This window comes from Gymnoscopelus braueri (genome assembly GCF_963280865.1).
Source record: "Gymnoscopelus braueri genome assembly, chromosome: 19".
NCBI classification, from domain to species: Eukaryota; Metazoa; Chordata; class Actinopteri; order Myctophiformes; family Myctophidae; genus Gymnoscopelus; species Gymnoscopelus braueri.
Window position 1 is genome coordinate 1,987,910 of NC_137621.1, and position 18,725 is coordinate 2,006,634.

The window sequence follows — 18,725 nt, forward strand, 5'->3', positions numbered from 1 at the left end:
TCTTCCCTTTCTTTTTTTCTATGGAAATAACGATATGATGGGAACTATGCACGGAAACTAATTCCACTTTTGTAAACCTGTGACGTGACAATAAAGCTGATTCTGACACATTTTGACACGATTAGAAAAAACTAACATTGCAGTATTGATACTTTTACTTAAATACAAATTTTTTTTTACCACTGATTATTATCACCCCACCTCACCCCCCCTCGCATATCCAACACTGGGAACGCCACACTATATGAAACGCACGCACGCACACACACTTACTCACGCACACGCACACACACACACACACACACACACACACACACACACACACACACACACACACACGCACACGCACACGCACACGCACACACACAGAGAGAGAGAGAAGGTGACCTACTCGTGGGAGAAGGGCAGGTACAGGTGTTTCTCTGTGCATTCCACTGAGGTCATGTGTTTCCTCCTGTTGTCAAACTGATAACTGCACTGGTGAGAGCTTCTGATCAGCTTAGACAGCGGACGATGCTGGAAGTACAGAAACATAACATTATGTATGTTTGGAAAATGTACATTCTGAAATATTTTCTATGGTTTGTTGTCTATTTGAGCCTCAAGTACAGTGACCGCCCTGCCAGAAAGTCAGAAGGTTTAGGACAGTGAAATAAAGGATTTAAGATTGTCTGACTTTATTTAGTATTCAATATTACACATCTTTTTGATTCATAATACGGCACATCCACATCCACTGTGGCCAATGCACCTGTAGCTTCATTCAACAAGCGTTAAGATAAGAAACTGTTATAAATTAGATTCTAGGCGTGAAATATTACATTACAGTCATTTAGCAGACGCTTTTATCCAAAGCGACTTACAATAAGTGCATTCAACATAGGTAGGGAACGAAAACTACTAATCACCAGAAGTCTTTAGTGCATTCTCTTCTAAAACAAGCAACCAAGAGTTATACCTAGCGCTAAAGTAAAAGTGCAATATATCAGCTACCTACTTTCTTAAACAGATGAGACAAAATAGGAAAATCAAATGAGCAAGAGCTAAAACAAATAAGTGTATCAAATAAACAAGATCCAATAAAACAATAAAACAAGAGTTTGTACAACTAGTTAACAACAAGTAGGCCAGGCGAAGAGGAAGGGTAGTGTTTCCTGAAGAGGTGGGTTTTCAGCCTGCGGCGAAAGATGGGCAGTGACTCTGCTGTCCTGACATCAGTGGGGAGTAGGATTAATATTCTATGCTGAGCTTTATAGCTTCAAGCAAATATGTATCACATTGTTAGAAGATGGTGCTAATTGTACTTTCTGTGTTCAGTCTGATTTATACTTCAGCATACAGCTGTGTCAGGTGCAGACACTAGCAGATCTACAAGCTGCACTACTAGTCACAGATGCAACTTGTTGTGAGCTTGGAGATCTGCTATTTTCAACACCCGACACTGTCATAGGACGGAGCATTACTTCGTCATTTGTCATTATACACAAAACTAAACGTTTGCCAGAGGTGGAAAAAGTACTAAATTGTTTTTCTTAAAAGTATCAATACTGTAATGTAGAAATACTTAGTATTTAAAAGTTTGGTGACACCAAATAATGCTGTCACTCTGCATAACGGAACACCAGCTTCACTTGCCCTGTTGCACAGGCCTTATCCTGAAGGGACAAACCTGGCATCTTTCCATGGGGGCAGTGTTGCTGCTTGGAGCATCAACACAAACTCAACAAAGTTGCAAGACCCATGTTCAGGTGTCAGTCAGTCACACACCTGTGACTGACACACACCTCTCAGGTGTGTGTCAGTCACACACCTGTGACTGACACACACCTCTCAGGTGTGTGTCAGTCACAGGTGTGTGACTGACACACATCTCTCAGGTGTGTGTCAGTCACAGGTGTGTGACTGACACACACCTCTCAGGTGTGTGTCAGTCACAGGTGTGTGACTGACACACATCTCTCAGGTGTGTGTCAGTCACAGGTGTGTGACTGACACACACCTCTCAGGTGTGTGTCAGTCACAGGTGTGTGACTGACACACATCTCTCAGGTGTGTGTCAGTCACAGGTGTGTGACTGACACACACCTCTCAGGTGTGTGCTGGCAGGTCGCTCAAAACTAGAGCGATTACCAACAGAAGCATATTGGGGGATTTTGGCACATTTTTGGGAGGCGCTACCCACACGTTTAGCTGTGTTACTCGTTCCACGATTGCACGATCCTTACAAATCATACCTTGTTGTAAAGGTGACTAATCAACGATAGAAATGATATAAAACACAATACCAATTGGTGTTATTGAAGGGGAGAAATAATCGACCGACGTTAAGTTTCCAAACCTTTTGTGTTCAGTTTATGTGTCTATGTATCTATCTGTAACATTGAGGTGGTGGAGGCTGGTTCCTACCAGCTGTTGGAGCAGAGCCAGAGGGCTGCTGGCCAGAGGTCTGCTGGTGAACTGGTCACACTGGGACATGTCCAGAGACACCGTCACGTCTGTGGCGATGTCCTTCCTGGACTTGACCCGGTGCTCTGCCGGACACAGACCGTGCACCGTGCTCTGAGGAAAAAAAACACAGAGATATGAGAGTTAAAGACAACAAATAGGAGAGACAACAGGCAAACGTTGATCAAAATAACACTTCTTTACTCCTCAAGGACTGGTGGTCCCCGGACCACTGGTTGAGAACCACTGCACTATAACATTGAAGCTGATCAATTCTCTCTCTCTCTCTCTCTCTCTCTCTCTCTCTCTCTCTCTCTCTCTCTCTCTCTCTCTCCCCCACCTCTGATTGGATCTACATTGTGTGTGTGTGTGTGTGTGTGTGTGTGTGTGTGTGTGTGTGTGTGTGTGTGTGTGTGTGTGTGTGTGTGTGTGTGTGTGTGTGTGTGTGTGTGTGTGTGTGTGTGTGTGTGTGTGTGTGTGTGTGAGTGTGTGTGTGTGTGTGTGTGTGAATGTGTGTGTGTGTGTGTGTGTGTGTGTGTGTGTGTGTGTGTGTGTGTGTGTGTGAATGGGTGAATGTAACGCACAATCTATGTACAGTAAAGCGATTTGGATCAAAGCGCTATATAAATGCACCATTTACCATTTATGGAGTCTTTAATTAATTGTCCTAACCTACTTGACACGTGATTTGACACTCATCATCCCTGGTCATTTTGATCACTTAGATTAGAAGTCCTTCTCAGTCACTCTGCATGAGAGCGTCAGTTAAACTGAAAAAAACAGATGCTGATAGAAATGTCTTTTTTATAGCAGATTGACCAACCTGGTGTCATAAAGATACGTATGAAGATAAACTAATCTGATTACAGCTTGACTCCTGTTATGAGGGCTCTGTAAGGTAACCAGTGGTGTAAAGTGACTGAGTAGATTTACTCAAGTAATGTACTTAAGTTGAATGTTGAGGTATATTTTACTTTACTGGAGTATTTCCAATTTTCTGTACTTTTACTTCTACTCCACTACATCTCAAAGGCTAAATATTGTGCTTTTACTATGTGCTCCACTACAATTATTTTAAAACTTTAGTTACTAGTTACTTTGTAGATTTTGATTATTATTACAAAACATACATGAACCACTTCAGCTCTAGGCTACATCTATTTCGGCCATTTGAAAATAGCCGATTTGTATACATTTTATACAGTTGAAAACTTGCGAAATGGGACATTCTACATAATGAGTACTTTTTACTTTTGGTACTTTAAGTACATTTTGATACCAATACTTTTGTACTTTATCTCAAGTAAATGTTTTGATTCCGGACTATCACTTGTAACAGAGTATATTTCTACATTGCAGTGTTGATACTTTTACTCAAGTAAAAAGAATGTGAGTACTTTTTTTCCACCACTAAAGGTAACTTGTGTCTAATCTTTGTACAGCTTGACTCCTGTTATGAGAGATCTGTAAGGTAACTGTGTCACTGAAGATAAGACAGATCAAACAGATTACATGACCTACATGAAAACTATTATAACATTGTGTGAACCGTTTGTTACCCAATAATCATCACCTTCAATTGATCCTTTATCTAACACCGTCAACCACTTTAACCCCGACGGTGTCATTGTAGGTAACGTTTCAAATGTTTTTTCTTAAAGAGCGTGTACTGTAGATCGGCTATTTTAGAAATAATTTAGACATTTTTTAGATTTTCATGCAGAGAGAAATGTATTGGTCTGCATGTTCGTGTGAGACTCAATCCTGCCACAGTAGTTGATTTAACCCTTTAAGACCTGAAGCCGATTCTACATGTCTCCTAAATCCCACAAGTTTTCTGAAAAACGTATGTTTCTATATCAGTGGTGCTCAATCTTTTTCATGTCAAGGACCCCCAAAATTATATGTATTTGCCCGCGGACCCCCATCAAAATATTTTGTTCCAGCAAAAATTTGAGTTAAAAATGTTCGCTTTAAAACGATATATATTCAAAGATTTGCACACATTTTCAAGATTTTTCAAAAATAGCAGATCTACAAGCTCATAGCGCGGCACCGAGTGCCGCGCTACGAGCTTGTAGATCTGCTATTTTTTAGAATAGCCCAAAGTGTAAAATAATGCTTTTTAGCTCAAATCTAAAATTGACACAGTTCCAGGTCTTAATGGGTTAATAAAGACCACTTGTGTGTGACAGTATAATCTCACGCAGCCAGACAACTGTTCCACAATCTCTCAATGCTATGTACTGTATATAGAGTATGTACAGTAACTACTGTACACCTCCTGAAAGCTGAGAGAGGAAGTTGTCGTCTGTTTGTCATTTCCGTTCATGCCGTTCAAGTTTCCTTTGCACAGACTGTGTGATGGAGGCATGTGAACAGTGTGTGAGGCAGACAGACTGTGTGGTGGAGGCATGTGAACAGTGTGTGAGGCAGACAGACTGTGTGATGGAGGCATGTGAACAGTGTGTGAGGCAGCACTCTGGCTGGAGAGAGTTCAGAGACTATTACTGTGTGTGACATAAAAGTCATCTTCACAAAAATAAACTGCTGTGGCAGTTTACTCTTTCCTACTGTACTCATTATGCAGAATGTCCTATTTCACAAGTGTTCAAAATGTATACAAATCTTTTGAAAATAGCAGATCTACAAGCTCAAAGCAACGCGTTGCGAGCTTGTAGATCTGCTATTTTCAAAAAGCCGAAGTATACAGGGCTGAAGTGGTTAATTAGACAGGCGGTTAATGAATGTTTTGTAATAATCATCTAAATCTACAAAGTAACTAGTAACTAAAGTTTTCAAATAATTGTAGTGGAGTAGCTAAAAAGTACAATATTTGCCTCTGAGATGTAATGGAGTAGAAGTAAAAGTACTGAAAATTGGAAATACTCCAGTACAGTAAAAATGCCTAAACATTTTACTTAAATACAGTACTTGAGTAAATGCACTTTCCACCATTGTACTTAGACTATAAGTGAGATAGGAAGGACACAACAGAGATGACACACCACCCTAGCCTGGTAAACCCTCCCTCCGGAAATCTCAATTCCATTTCATTTCAGGAGTGAGTCTGGCCTGATCCGCCTGTCTGCAATATTGGCTGTGCTGGAGTTGGGCGGGAGTAATACCGTTGACTGACAACCCCTTCAGCCAATGATAATTTTTCCCCTTCAGCCAATCAGCAGTTCACCAGTCTTAATGTGACGCGACGGGACTTTTGAGACAGCCATACCCAAAATGGGTTGCCTTTTTCGGGTACAATGGTGTCACTGCCCGCCCCTACCGGTTCTCTAATTATTATTTTTTAAATAGGCTTTGTCATGATTAATTGACCACATATATGAAGTTAAACAACTAAATTCTATCCAAACGATATCTTATAAGTAAATTCCGTGCCTCAAAATAGAAGTTAGAGAGCTTTTTGAAGTAAAAAAATAGCGGAGAATTGGCCGCACAAGAAAAAGATGGCTGCCGTTCGTGTTTTGGGCTCACTCGAACTCGCCACCTGATTGGCCAACGTAAGCTGTCAATCACAGAACAATGAGTGACGACGCTGATAGGCCCGGCCGTTTGGCATACAGAGCCAATATTGCAGAAAGGCGGATCATGCCAGACTCACTCCTGAAATGAAATGGAATTGAGATTTCCGGAGGGAGGGTTTACCAGGCTAACACCACCCAGGTCACAGCCTGAACTGATCTGAACCCAACCTATCATAGAATGACTCTGTTTATGAGACACTGACTGACTGAGACACAGAGACAGGCTCCTGCATCATGCGTTGCATATCGACAACTAGCTTTCAGCTCCGATAAGGAGCGTCCGCTACCCCGTTCCTTGTGTTGTCCCATATCGATGAGCAGAGAAAAACAAAGCAAAGATCCGGGCAAAAACGTATAATAAAAACCCTTTTAATGTTCCATTAAAACATGACACACACACCAGAAGGTTATATTTACTATTCTCTGCCTATCGTTATGCAACTTGAACGGCACAGAGTCGGCCAGGGTCCTATCTGGCCTTAATTACCCCGAAACTATTTAGCATTTTTTAGGCATTTTAGGCATAAAAGGGGTGAGGCTGCGCACAAGATCGGGCCCGCCATGTTGTAGAGCTGTGGTTCTCAACCTTTTCAGGCCGTGACCCCCCCAATATAATCACATTTGAACTGGGGACCCCCCAGAATAATCATATAGAGGCATTACATTTAGTTTGACTCGGTTCCACAGGTAAATATTGTGAAAATAGCAGATCTACAAGCTCACAACGCCTAGATCTGCTATTTTCAAAATGTTTGCCTCTTTCTTATGTTATTTGACCATTTTGATTGTTTGACCTTTTTATAGTATAGTTTGTTGGTTACTTCTGATGCAGTAATGCTCTTTTTCTTTCTTTTCTTTCTTATTATTTTTTTGTATTAAAAAGGTCTTAAAAGTCCTTAAATTGTAACTTCACTGTCATCTGGGGACCCCTCCCCCCCGAATCATGTGTGGACCCCCCAGGGGGTCCCAGGCCACATTGAGAAGCAGTGTTGTAGAGAGTCTCACCATGGGACTGAGGTCCTCCTGGTCCATGACAGGAACCATCAGAGCTGAGACCACTCCTCTCTTTATGTTCAGGATGTTGACCGTCTCGTCAGGTTCAGGGAACAGCCTGACGTCTTTAACATGCTCTGCTGTGAACTTCAGAGGGTTCCTGGACACACACACACACACACACACACACACACACACACACACACACACACACACACACACACACACACACACACACACACACACACACACACACACACACACACACACACACACACACACACACAGTGTTAAGACCAGGAACACATCTGTGTCATTTTAGATTTTAACCACTTTAACCATTATTTTATACTTTGGCTATACAAAAATAGTAGATCTGCAAGCTCACAATTTGTAACTCAAATCTTTGCTTCTGGAGGTCCTTGGAACAATATATTTTACAAATGTTCGCTTTAAAAAATACTTGCACACATTTTCACATATTTTCAAAAAATAGCAGATCTACAAGCTCATAGCGCCGCGCTATGAGCTTGTAGATCTGCTATGTTTGAATAGCCAAATAAATCTTAAAATGACACAGATGTGTTCCCGGTCTCAATGGGTTAAAGGTCTGACCCAAAGGGCAACATTTAAGAAATGAAATGGTGTCACACTAGTCTGCACACATCACACTAGTCTGCTCACATCACACTAGTCTGCTCACATCACACTAGTCTGCTCACATCACACTAGTCTGCTCACATCACACTAGTCTGCTCACATCACACTAGTCTGCTCACATCACACTAGTCTGCTCACATCACACTAGTCTACTCACATCACACTAGTCTGCTCACATCACACTAGTCTGCTCACATCACACTAGTCTACTCACATCACACTAGTCTGCTCACATCACACTAGTCTGCTCACATCACACTAGTCTACTCACATCACACTAGTCTACTCACATCACACTAGCCTGCTCACATCACACTAGTCTGCTCACATCACACTAGTCTGCTCACATCACACTAGTCTGCTCACATCACACTAGTCTACTCACATCACACTAGTCTACTCACATCACACTAGTCTGCTCACATCACACTAGTCACACTAGTCTGCTCACATCACACTAGTCTACTCACATCACACTAGCCTGCTCACATCACACTAGTCTGCTCACATCACACTAGTCTGCTCACATCACACTAGTCTGCTCACATCACACTAGTCTGCTCACATCACACTAGTCTGCTCACATCACACTAGTCTACTCACATCACACTAGCCTGCTCACATCACACTAGCCTGCTCACATCACACTAGTCTGCTCACATCACATTAGTCTGCTCACATCACACTAGTCTGCTCACATTACACTAGTCTGCTCACATCACACTAGTCTGCTCACATCACACTAGTCTGCTCACATCACACTAGTCTGCTCACATCACACTAGTCTGCTCACATTACACTAGTCTGCTCACATCACACTAGTCTGCTCACATCACACTAGTCTGCTCACATCACACTAGCCTGCTCACATCAAACCCAAACACATGCTGATCCTTTCTGAAGGAGTAAATTACCACATGAACCTTGGCATCCCAAATCTGTCCGTGTCGGTGAAAATAAGAAAATTGAAAAATAGCAGATCTACAAGCTCAGAGCACATCGCGTTACGACACGCTGAGGTCGTTGATCAGCTATTATCGCCATTTGATGTACGACAAAGTGTATGTTTTAATTGGCTAAGCCCTATTTCACAAATCGGCTAAAAAAAAGTTTTTGAAAGATATTGTCTCTCTTTTTTAAAACATGCCAAGAATAGAGATGGCGGTGAATAACGTGAAGGTATTTTAAATTTATTGTTTTGTTGTTTTATTGTTACGGTTCAAAATGTGTTTGGAAATGAGAAATGATGCGTAGCATGCACTGGAGAGGTTAACACGCATGTGCAGCTCTGTTATGTGCTAGCACATATTCACACCTCAGTCTATAGTCTTCCTTTGCTTATGTGTTCTAATGCTTATTTGTCCTGTGTTTAGTGTCTATCCTGCCTTGCTGGCTCTGCTGTCCTGGTCTGGCTAGACACCTGTCACTCACCTGGGAGTGCTCTGGCTGCCCCTCCCTTTTCCCAGCTGTGCTTCATTTGTAATTAGGGCCAGGTCTATAAAACAGGAGCTGTAGCCAACTTGTAGGATCTCCCCAGCACCCCAGCAGAGCACACCTGTGTATTTGATCCCTTGCATTTGTTTAGTTATAGTTCTTTATTTCAGTTCCAATGGGCTGGTTGTAAGTATTGTTTGTTATGATTTTCGGTTTCCGGTTAGTTTAGCTTATTGTATGTTTTGGTAGTTTATGGGAGTCTGGTGAGACGACGGGCACATATTGCCTGGCTCACCAGACTCCCCACTTTTTAGTTTGGCCAGCCCATTAATACTTTTGTTTGGTTAGGACATTTATTTAGGTCTTTGTTTTGGTTAATTTATTATACCTCTACCCTCCTGGTATATTTATTGACATGGTTGCTCACAAGAACCCTTTGCACATGTTTCTTTCTGAATATAAAATAAATGTTATTGCAATTGAGACATTATTTTGGTCCTGTTATTATGTTATGGTCACTGGTGTTCGAGCCAAGTGTAGTGGCCGTAACAAGCTCTGTGTGGGACATGTACTGTATGTGACGTGTCAAGCAGCCGACCAAATTGACGTTCTATCTAAACCTGATTCATTGACTTCCATCTCCCTGCTCTTAAATGGTTGTCTTCTAATGTGCTGAGCAGGGAGTAATGTATAAGCAGAGCCTGAACCACTAAGATCAGATATAATAATCACACTTGTATTTACATTGAATAAATAACATGTTCTGAAGCTTTTAATGTTGTCAATGTATGTGCGAGTTATGTGACTGAAATGAGATCCCAGAGTAAAACCCCGTTGAGGAACCAAAGAAGACATAATAATAATAACTCATATCCCACTAACTTCTCCATGGCTGCCTTGAAGGCCTCAGTGTCTTCAGTCTGGCTGTAGACGGGCTGTCCCTGGTCGTCCATGGAGGACACCTCACTGAGGACACAGTCTCTGGTGTGGAGGATGAAGCTGCATGTCTGGGGGACCTCCATCTCCACCTGGAGGACATAACTATATTAATAATATGTCTGGGGGACCTCCATCGCCACCTAGAGGACAGAACAATATTAATAACTAGAAAAAGTGCTCCTCAGAGCACAGGTCTCCGCCAGGTCAGGTAGGTTATTGTGGGGCAGCAATGTTCGGAATGAGCCAATCAGGATGGAATATGAAAAATCGGAAGGATTCGTCTTGATCACCTGATTATAGAGATAATGTACCCATTTACATGATGTTCGGAATTAATTTGTAGGAGTAATATATATATTTTTGTGCCACACGGACGGACGGACGGACACACACACACACACACACACACACGGACGGACGGACGGACGGACGGACGGATCATGATCTAATCGATCATCTCTTTTCATTCATGTGCTTCTGTCAGGTGGAAACCTTATATGTCCAAAACTTTTCAGGATTCAAATGAAAAAACATTAGCTGATCTACAAGCGCGCCTTGGAACTGCCTTGGAAAATGGACGTGTTACACGTCAATGGCACTGAATGAGTTAACACATCGCGTGCCAAAACCGGTATTTACTGTGTTATCAAAGAATAGCGCATATAGGTGCCAAAACCTGTAAAAAACGTGTTATCAATCTTTTATTTTCTTTCGTTTTTTCCACACGGGAGGGGCTAGCGCAGCTTTGGAACGACCCACGGTTCTTCTGAGAAGGAAGGGACAGATGGATCACTGTGCCAAAAACCCAGGCTCCCGTCCGCTCCCATGCTATCTCCTTGCAAAAAACCCTCCGCATTTTCTTAACTTTTTAAAGAGGAGAAAACGAGTCATTTACGATGTACGATCACTCCATTCTGGCACCAAATGTGTTAATAGACAGGTCGGGATACCAATTTGATCCAACCAGGGGCCTGTTTCACGAAAGCAGAATTAGGGATTAAGCCTGGATTTAACAGCTATCCTGGCTTAATTTATCCAGGATCAGCCATGAATCGGTTCCATGAACAAAGGCAGCAGGTGAGGCAATATTAATAACTAGAAAAAGTGCTCCTCAGAGCACAGGTCTCCGCCAGGTCAGGTAGGTTATTGTGGGGCAGCAATGTTCGGAATGAGCCAATCAGGATGGAATATGAAAAATCGGACGGATCCCTCTTGATCTCCTGATTATAGAGATAATGTACCCATTTACATGATGTTTGGAATGAATTTGCAGGAGTAATATATATATATTTCTTTTGTGATTAAATGGGGACAACGTTACCTGACAGGTGACTTTAGGTCCGTTCCTCAGGCTGGAGGTTCCCGTCACCCCGTTCCTGCTCTCCGTGGTGTACTGGTACGTGTACTTCTTAAAGGCCTTGAACCTGACGGACACTGAGAGAACAATCATTATGAAGGATTTATGTCAATCATGTCAATTCTACTGCACTGACACCATCCCTTAAAACATGTGAATCACTGGCATTCCTTCAAAACAGGCCTGAGAATCCATCTATCAGGAGGCCTCAAGGGGAGGTTAATGTATAAAACATCTATCAGGAGGCCTCAAGGGGAGGTTAATGTATAAAACATCTATCAGGAGGCCACAAGGGGAGGTTAATGTATAAAACATCTATCAGGAGACCTCAAGGGGAGGTTAATGTATAAACCATCTATCAGGAGACCACAAGGGGAGGTTAATGTATAAAACATCTATCAGGAGGCCTCAAGGGGAGGTTAATGTATAAAACATCTATCAGGAGGCCACTACGGGAGGTTAATGTATAAAACATCTATCAGGAGGCCTCAAGGGGAGGTTAATGTATAAAACATCTATCAGGAGACCACAAGGGGAGGTTAATGTATAAAACATCTATCAGGAGGCCTCAAGGGGAGGTTAATGTATAAACCATCTATCAGGAGACCATAAGGGGAGGTTAATGTATAAAACATCTATCAGGAGGCCACAAGGGGAGGTTAATGTATAAAACATATATCAGGAGGCCACAAGGGGAGGTTAATGTATAAAACATCTATCAGGAGGCCACAAGGGGAGGTTAATGTATAAAACATCTATCAGGAGGCCACTAGGGGAGGTTAATGTATAAAACATCTATCAGGAGGCCACTAGGGGAGGTTAATGTATAAAACATCTATCAGGAGGCCACAAGGGGAGGTTAATGTATAAAACATCTATCAGGAGGCCACTAGGGGAGGTTAATGTATAAAACATCTATCAGGAGGCCACAAGGGGAGGTTAATGTATAAAACATCTATCAGGAGGCCACAAGGGGAGGTTAATGTATAAAACATCTATCAGGAGGCCACTAGGGGAGGTTAATGTATAAAACATCTATCAGGAGGCCTCAAGGGGAGGTTAATGTATAAAACATCTATCAGGAGGCCTCAAGGGGAGGTTAATGTATAAAACATCTATCAGGAGGCCACAAGGGGAGGTTAATGTATAAAACATCTATCAGGTGACCACTAGGGGAGCTAAACTCACTTCTCACATAGAAAGGTGATGGATTTTACTGCCAACATTTTACCCTTTTTCTACGTTGTACATAATAGTGTTTTATATCTGTTGATGATATTGTATTTTGGCGTTATGTTTATGCCATGTTGATGAATTGAATACATAGGACCACAAAGGAAACAATTTTTTGTGTTATCCTTTTAGCCTTAAAGGGATAGTTCACCCCTAAAAAATCTATGGATTAGTCACCTCATGGAGTTTTAGTTTTTGTCTCATTCCTAAGACAATACTGTGATGACCAGCGGACCAGTAGACAGCGGATCCGGTAGGAGACACAAAGGAGACTCTTAGTGTCTCCTACCGGAACCGCTGCCGCTCATCAAATTATTGTCTTAGGAATGAGACAAAAACAAAAAAATATCCATGAATTCAAGTCTTCATAGGGTGACTCATCCATAGGAAAACAAGTCATTTTTGGGGTGAAGTGTCCCTTTATGGACAGTACATGTATGTTGTATGGCCACACAGAGCAGCCAGTGTGACGGACAGGCCTTCCACATCATCAGGCCTGACGTGACCTTTGGTCCATTAGGAGAACAACAGTCATTGTTACTGAACAGAGCCAGAGTCCAGCGGCAGAGACACAACACAGGGGGTGTGGAGTTAACCGAGTAGATGTACTCAGTTACTGGTAAATGGTAAATGGTGCATTTATATAGAGCTTTTATCCAAAGCGCTTTACATTGATTGTGCCATTCACCCATTCACACACACATTCACACACACATTCACACACCGATGGAGGAGGAAACCATGCAATGCACCAACCTGCTCATCGGGAGCAGTTAGGGGTTCAGCGTCTTGCTCAAGGACACTTCTACACTAACTCTGGGGGAGCGCCCCAGCCCGGGATCGAACTGGGAACCTTGCGGTTTTCAGTTCACTCTACCCGGCCACTCTACCCCTGAGCCACTGCCGCCCCAGTGTACTGTACTGTACTTGAGTACGATGTTGAGGTGCATTTACTTTACTTGAGTGGGCCTATATCCCCCCCCAAAAAATACTCCTTACACACTGTCTACTCCTCTACATCTCAGAGGAAAATATCGAACTTGATTTGAACATTCTAGACTCCAGGGTCTGCACCCCTCCCTGGAACCCTGCACCCCTCCCTGGAACCCTGCACCCCTCCCTGGAACCCTGCACCCCCCCCTCCCTCCCTCCATTCCATTCTATTTATTTCAATACAAACCCTTAACCCTCCATAAAGGTGTGTTTCTCCGCATAGTGAATTGTACTTTAAGTACTTGAGTAAATGTACTTAGTTACTTTACACCACTGGCCTTAACCCCTGACATGAGGAAATCCCAGGCGTGGTATAGAGTCAGTATATCTCAGTATTTGTACTCCAGTACTTATCTCTCCACAGAGCGGGTCATGTGTGTCAGTGGACATGAGAGGCAGTTCAGCATATCGATCTGTTCCCATGGGTCAATGTGTGTGTGTGTGTGTGTGTGTGTGTGTGTGTGTGTGTGTGTGTGTGTGTGTGTGTGTGTGTGTGTGTGTGTGTGTGTGTGTGTGTGTGTGTGTGTGTGTGCTCCCGGGTCAATGTGCATGTTTGAACCAACAACACACCACCGGCCAGCACATGCTGACCCTCTTAACCAGGCCAACCCAGAACACACTGTGAGACCAACATGAGAAAATATAAAATACAGCCAAACATTCATACTATCATTTAGTCGCCCATTTAACCCATTAAGACCAACGCATCGGTGTCATTTTTAGATGTCTTTGGCTATCCAAAAAATAGTGAAAATGTGTGCAATATTTTTTAAAGCCAACATTTTAACTCAAATCTTTGCTTCTGGGGGGTCCCTGGAACAACATATTTTGAGATGGGGGTCCGCAGCCAAATACATTTCAGGTGGTCCTTGATATGAAAAAGTTGGAGAACCACTGATATTATAGCAACATACGTTTTTTTCAAAAACAACTGTTAGGATTTAGAAGACATTTGTAGAATCCCCCCCAGGAGCAAAGATTTGAGTAAAAAAAAATCGCTTTATAAATATATATACAAAGATTTGCACACATTTTCACTATTTTCCTAAAAATAGCAGATCTACAAGCTCATAGCGCGGCACTCGGTGCCGCGCTATGAGCTTGTAGATCTGCTATTTTTTAATGGCCCAAAGATATCAAAAAAGTGACACAGATGCGTTCCCGGTCTTACAGGGTTAACCACCCTAACGATTAGGAGCAGTGAGCGCCATTACTGCAGCGCTCGGGCGGCAGTTAGGGGGTTAATTTGTGTTGCTCAAGGACACTTTGACCCCCGGCCCGGCCCGGGCCCTCCCCCCCCCCCCACAGGGCCTCTCTAACCACTCAGCTATTGTTCTTTTACTACTCAAGGGATTTGATGTAGAGGGGAAAGAAAGTAAGGGGCCAAGGCCCCTTACTTTTTTGTCTCATTCCTACATAAAACAATAATTTGATGAGCGGCAGACACAAAGAGTCTCCTTTGTGTCTCCTACCGGAACCTCTGCCTACCGGTCCGCTGGTCAACAAATTATTGTCTTAGGAATGAGACAAAAACTAAAACACATCCATGAATTCAAGTCTCCATGGGGTGACTAATACATAGGAAGAAAAGCAATTTTGGAGTGAACTATCCCTTTAAATGGTTAACTAAGTACACAGGGTTTTTAGAGGTTAAAATAATGAGACAGGATTTATTCTAGGTTTATCATGGGTACACACACACACACACACACACACACACACACACACACACACACACACACACACACACACACACACACACACACACACACACACACACACACACACACTGGAAATAAGCCTCTCCGGGGGGTTTTATCATTTCCACAGATATGTTCCAAATTGATGTTCATGTATATGATGTTTTGTCTCTAAAAGCATCAAATAAATACAATATTTTGGGAGGTACAGATGTGAAACGTATTTTTTTTAATCAATGTTGTTTTGCTATGTGTTGCTCTCTCTCTGCCTCGTCAAAGTAGCCTACACATGTGATGTTTATTTTTCTTGTGTCACTGTCATTGAATTTATGAATGAAAATGTGTCTCATAATGTTGTTCTTCTGTTACAGATTTTAACCCATTGAAACCGTAACAAATTTGTGTAACAAATTTGTGTGTAATTTGTGTTATCCATATTCTATACTTTGGCTATTCAAAAATAGCAGATCTACAAGCTCATAGCGCGGCACTATGAGCTTGTAGATCTGCTATTTTTGATTTTTTTTTTTAAATGTGTGCAAATATTGGAATATATATTTTTTAAAGCAAGCATTTTTAAGTCAAATCTTTGCTTCTGGGGGGTCCCTGGAACAACATATTTTGAGATGGGGGTCCGCTGCCAAATACATATCATTAAACTGGTCCATGATATGAAAAAGTTGGAGCACCATTGATATAAAAACATACGTTTTTTTTTCTCCAAAAAGACATTTGTAGAATATAGCCTATATTCAAAGATTTGCAAAACAAATCACGATAGCAGATCTACAAGCTCATAAAGCGCGGCACTCGGTGCCGCGCTATATGAGCTTGTAGATCTGCTATCTTTGAATAGCCCAAAGAAATAAAAAAGATGTCACAGATGTGTTCTCGTGTGATGAGGAAATGTGATGAAAGATGAAATGTTCTTCTGATAAACTTACGTTTACATGTGGATACGGGCTCTTCATTCTCACTGCCTGGTTCTGAAATAAAAAGACATTCATTTGATCACATTTATGTTATGAAGTATTACAGTAACAGCAACAACAATACTAATAATATAAGAAACAAGAAGACATGAAGATGACATCATAGTGAAAAAGTGAATAGAAAAAGTGACAGATTAGGTGTCCAGCAGTAATGGTATATAAATAACAGTAATAATGGTATAAATAACAGTAATAATGGTATAAATAACAGTTGTATAACTTGTAATCACTCACATAAACACAGTAAAACCGAGTTAAATACCAAAGGTCAAACCTTTTGTAACCTCAGAACGTCCAATTTCACACAAGTTTCAAATGCATAACATGTATTAAAATCTTTTGAAAATAGCAGATCTACAAGCTCACAATGTGTCGTATCGTGACGCATTGTGAGCTTGCAGATCTGCTATTTTCAAATGACTGCAATGTACATAGGGCTGAAGTGGTTAATGTATGTTTTGTAATAATAATCAAAATCTACAAAAGTAACTAGTAACTAAAGTGTTCAAATAATTGTAGTGGAGTAAAAGTACAATATTTGCCTCTGAGATGTAGTGGAGTAGAAGTAAAAGTATTGAACATTGGAAATACTCCAGTAAAGTAAAAAATACCTCAAAATTGTACTTAAGTACAGTACTTGAGTAAATGTACTTAGTTACTTAACACCACTGATAAACAAAGCATGTGTGACTATACACATGAACAACTCAATGTGATTTCAGATCAAAACGATTACATGATCAGAAGGATTTAGTATTAATTAAAGGCACACTCCGCCTGGTATAAAGAATGTGATCTCTGGATTGAGATCCAGTGGAAAACAACATGATCACAGCAGATTCTCAAAGTAGGGCGAGGGGACCAACAGGGGGTCCTTGAAGAGGTTGCAAGGGTCCACAGCTAAATGACTGATAATTACTGTAGGAACCAAATGGACCCTTACAGGTCTGTAACTCTGAGAGTGTTCACATGGAACCAAATGGACCCTTACAGGTCTGTAACTCTGAGAGTGTACAAATGGAACCAAATGGACCCTTACAGGTCTGTAACTCTGAGAGTGTTCACATGGAACCAAATGGACCCTTACAGGTCTGTAACTCTGAGAGTGTACAAATGGAACCAAATGAACCCTTACAGGTCTGTAACTCAGAGAGTGTACACATGGAACCAAATGAACCCTTACAGGTCTCTAACTCTGTACTATACACTCTCAGAGTTACATGGTGTTAATTGGGGTCACAGAATAGTTTCTATGTAATGGGGGGTCCCTGGTCAAACTGGGGGTCCTTGACATAAAAAAGTGTGTGAATCACTGCTCTAGTAGTGCTTATACACAATAGAATCCTCAGTGTTCATTTAACTAATTATAAATGGATAAACTCTGAGGATTTTATTGCGTGCATATATTCATTTATTCCTGGAGTAAACGTAACCTTTAAGACATTTAACATAAATTATATTGTTTTAATTCATATCAATATTGAGCCACTTTAACTGCTTTCAACTGGCCTTCCCTATGTTGGGCATGTACTGTCATTATGTACTGTCATTATGTACTGTCATTATGTACTGTCATTGTCATTATGTACTGTCATTATCTACTGTAATCATTGTCACAATCTTTCAAACGTATCCAAACATTTACCAACACTTTCAAACATTTTCCAAATTAGCAAAAACATCCGATCTACAAGCTCAGAAAGTGTCGTAACGCCATGCATTGTGAGCTTGTAGATTTGCTACATTTTGCAGATTGTTCTCCCCAGAACAGGGATTTGTAGGGTTGAAGATGGCAGTGGTGTAAAGTAACTAAGTACATGTACTCAAGTACTGTAATCTTTAGGTATTTTTACTTTACTAAAGTATTTCCATTTTTCAACATTTTTACTTCTACTCCACTACATCTCAGAGGCAAATATTGTACTTTTTACTCCATTACAATTATTTGAAAACTTTAGTTACTAGTTACTTTGTAGATTTTGATTATTATTACAAAACATACATTAACCACTTCAGCCCTATATACATGTCGGCCATTTGAAAACAGCCGATCTACAAGCTCACAACCAGAGAAGATCAGAACTTACGAGCCCAGACGTAGCTGCTGCAGATCAGCAGCAAGAGACACAGTGAAGTGTCTCTGTCTCCCTTCATGATGCTCCTTCTAGAACGCTCTGCTGGTGATGTATGGACGCTTACAGCTCTGTGTTAGATCTTTTATAATGTGTGTGTCTATGGTCCCTCCTTTATTAGACCCAGAGCAGATAACTGCATCAGGCTGTACTGCTGGGGTTCAAAGTTCAACGTGTTGCTCAACACTGTTGTTAAGTGTGACTGCAGGCCTCAGAGTGGCAGAACCAATATGATTGATTGATTGACAACTTTATTAGCAGTTTGCTAACATCATATAAACATGTTCATATAAACAATGTGTAGA

At 41.4% G+C, this 18,725-nt stretch overlaps 1 protein-coding gene across 1 annotated transcript in view; it reads right to left on the bottom strand.

Annotated features, from left to right (window-relative positions):
• apoba (apolipoprotein Ba) overlaps nt 1-18,442 on the bottom strand; it is a gene marked incomplete at both ends in the record, with an annotated part of 60,820 nt that extends 42,378 nt beyond the window's left edge. Inside the window, 7 exon segments of the mRNA XM_080413383.1 lie at nt 392-516; nt 2,407-2,559; nt 6,993-7,140; nt 9,957-10,102; nt 11,335-11,447; nt 13,037-13,219; nt 18,376-18,442. Of these exon segments, the coding sequence (XP_080269509.1) occupies nt 392-516; nt 2,407-2,559; nt 6,993-7,140; nt 9,957-10,102; nt 11,335-11,447; nt 13,037-13,219; nt 18,376-18,442 (935 nt within the window).
• Between the last annotated feature and the right edge of the window lie 283 nt (nt 18,443-18,725).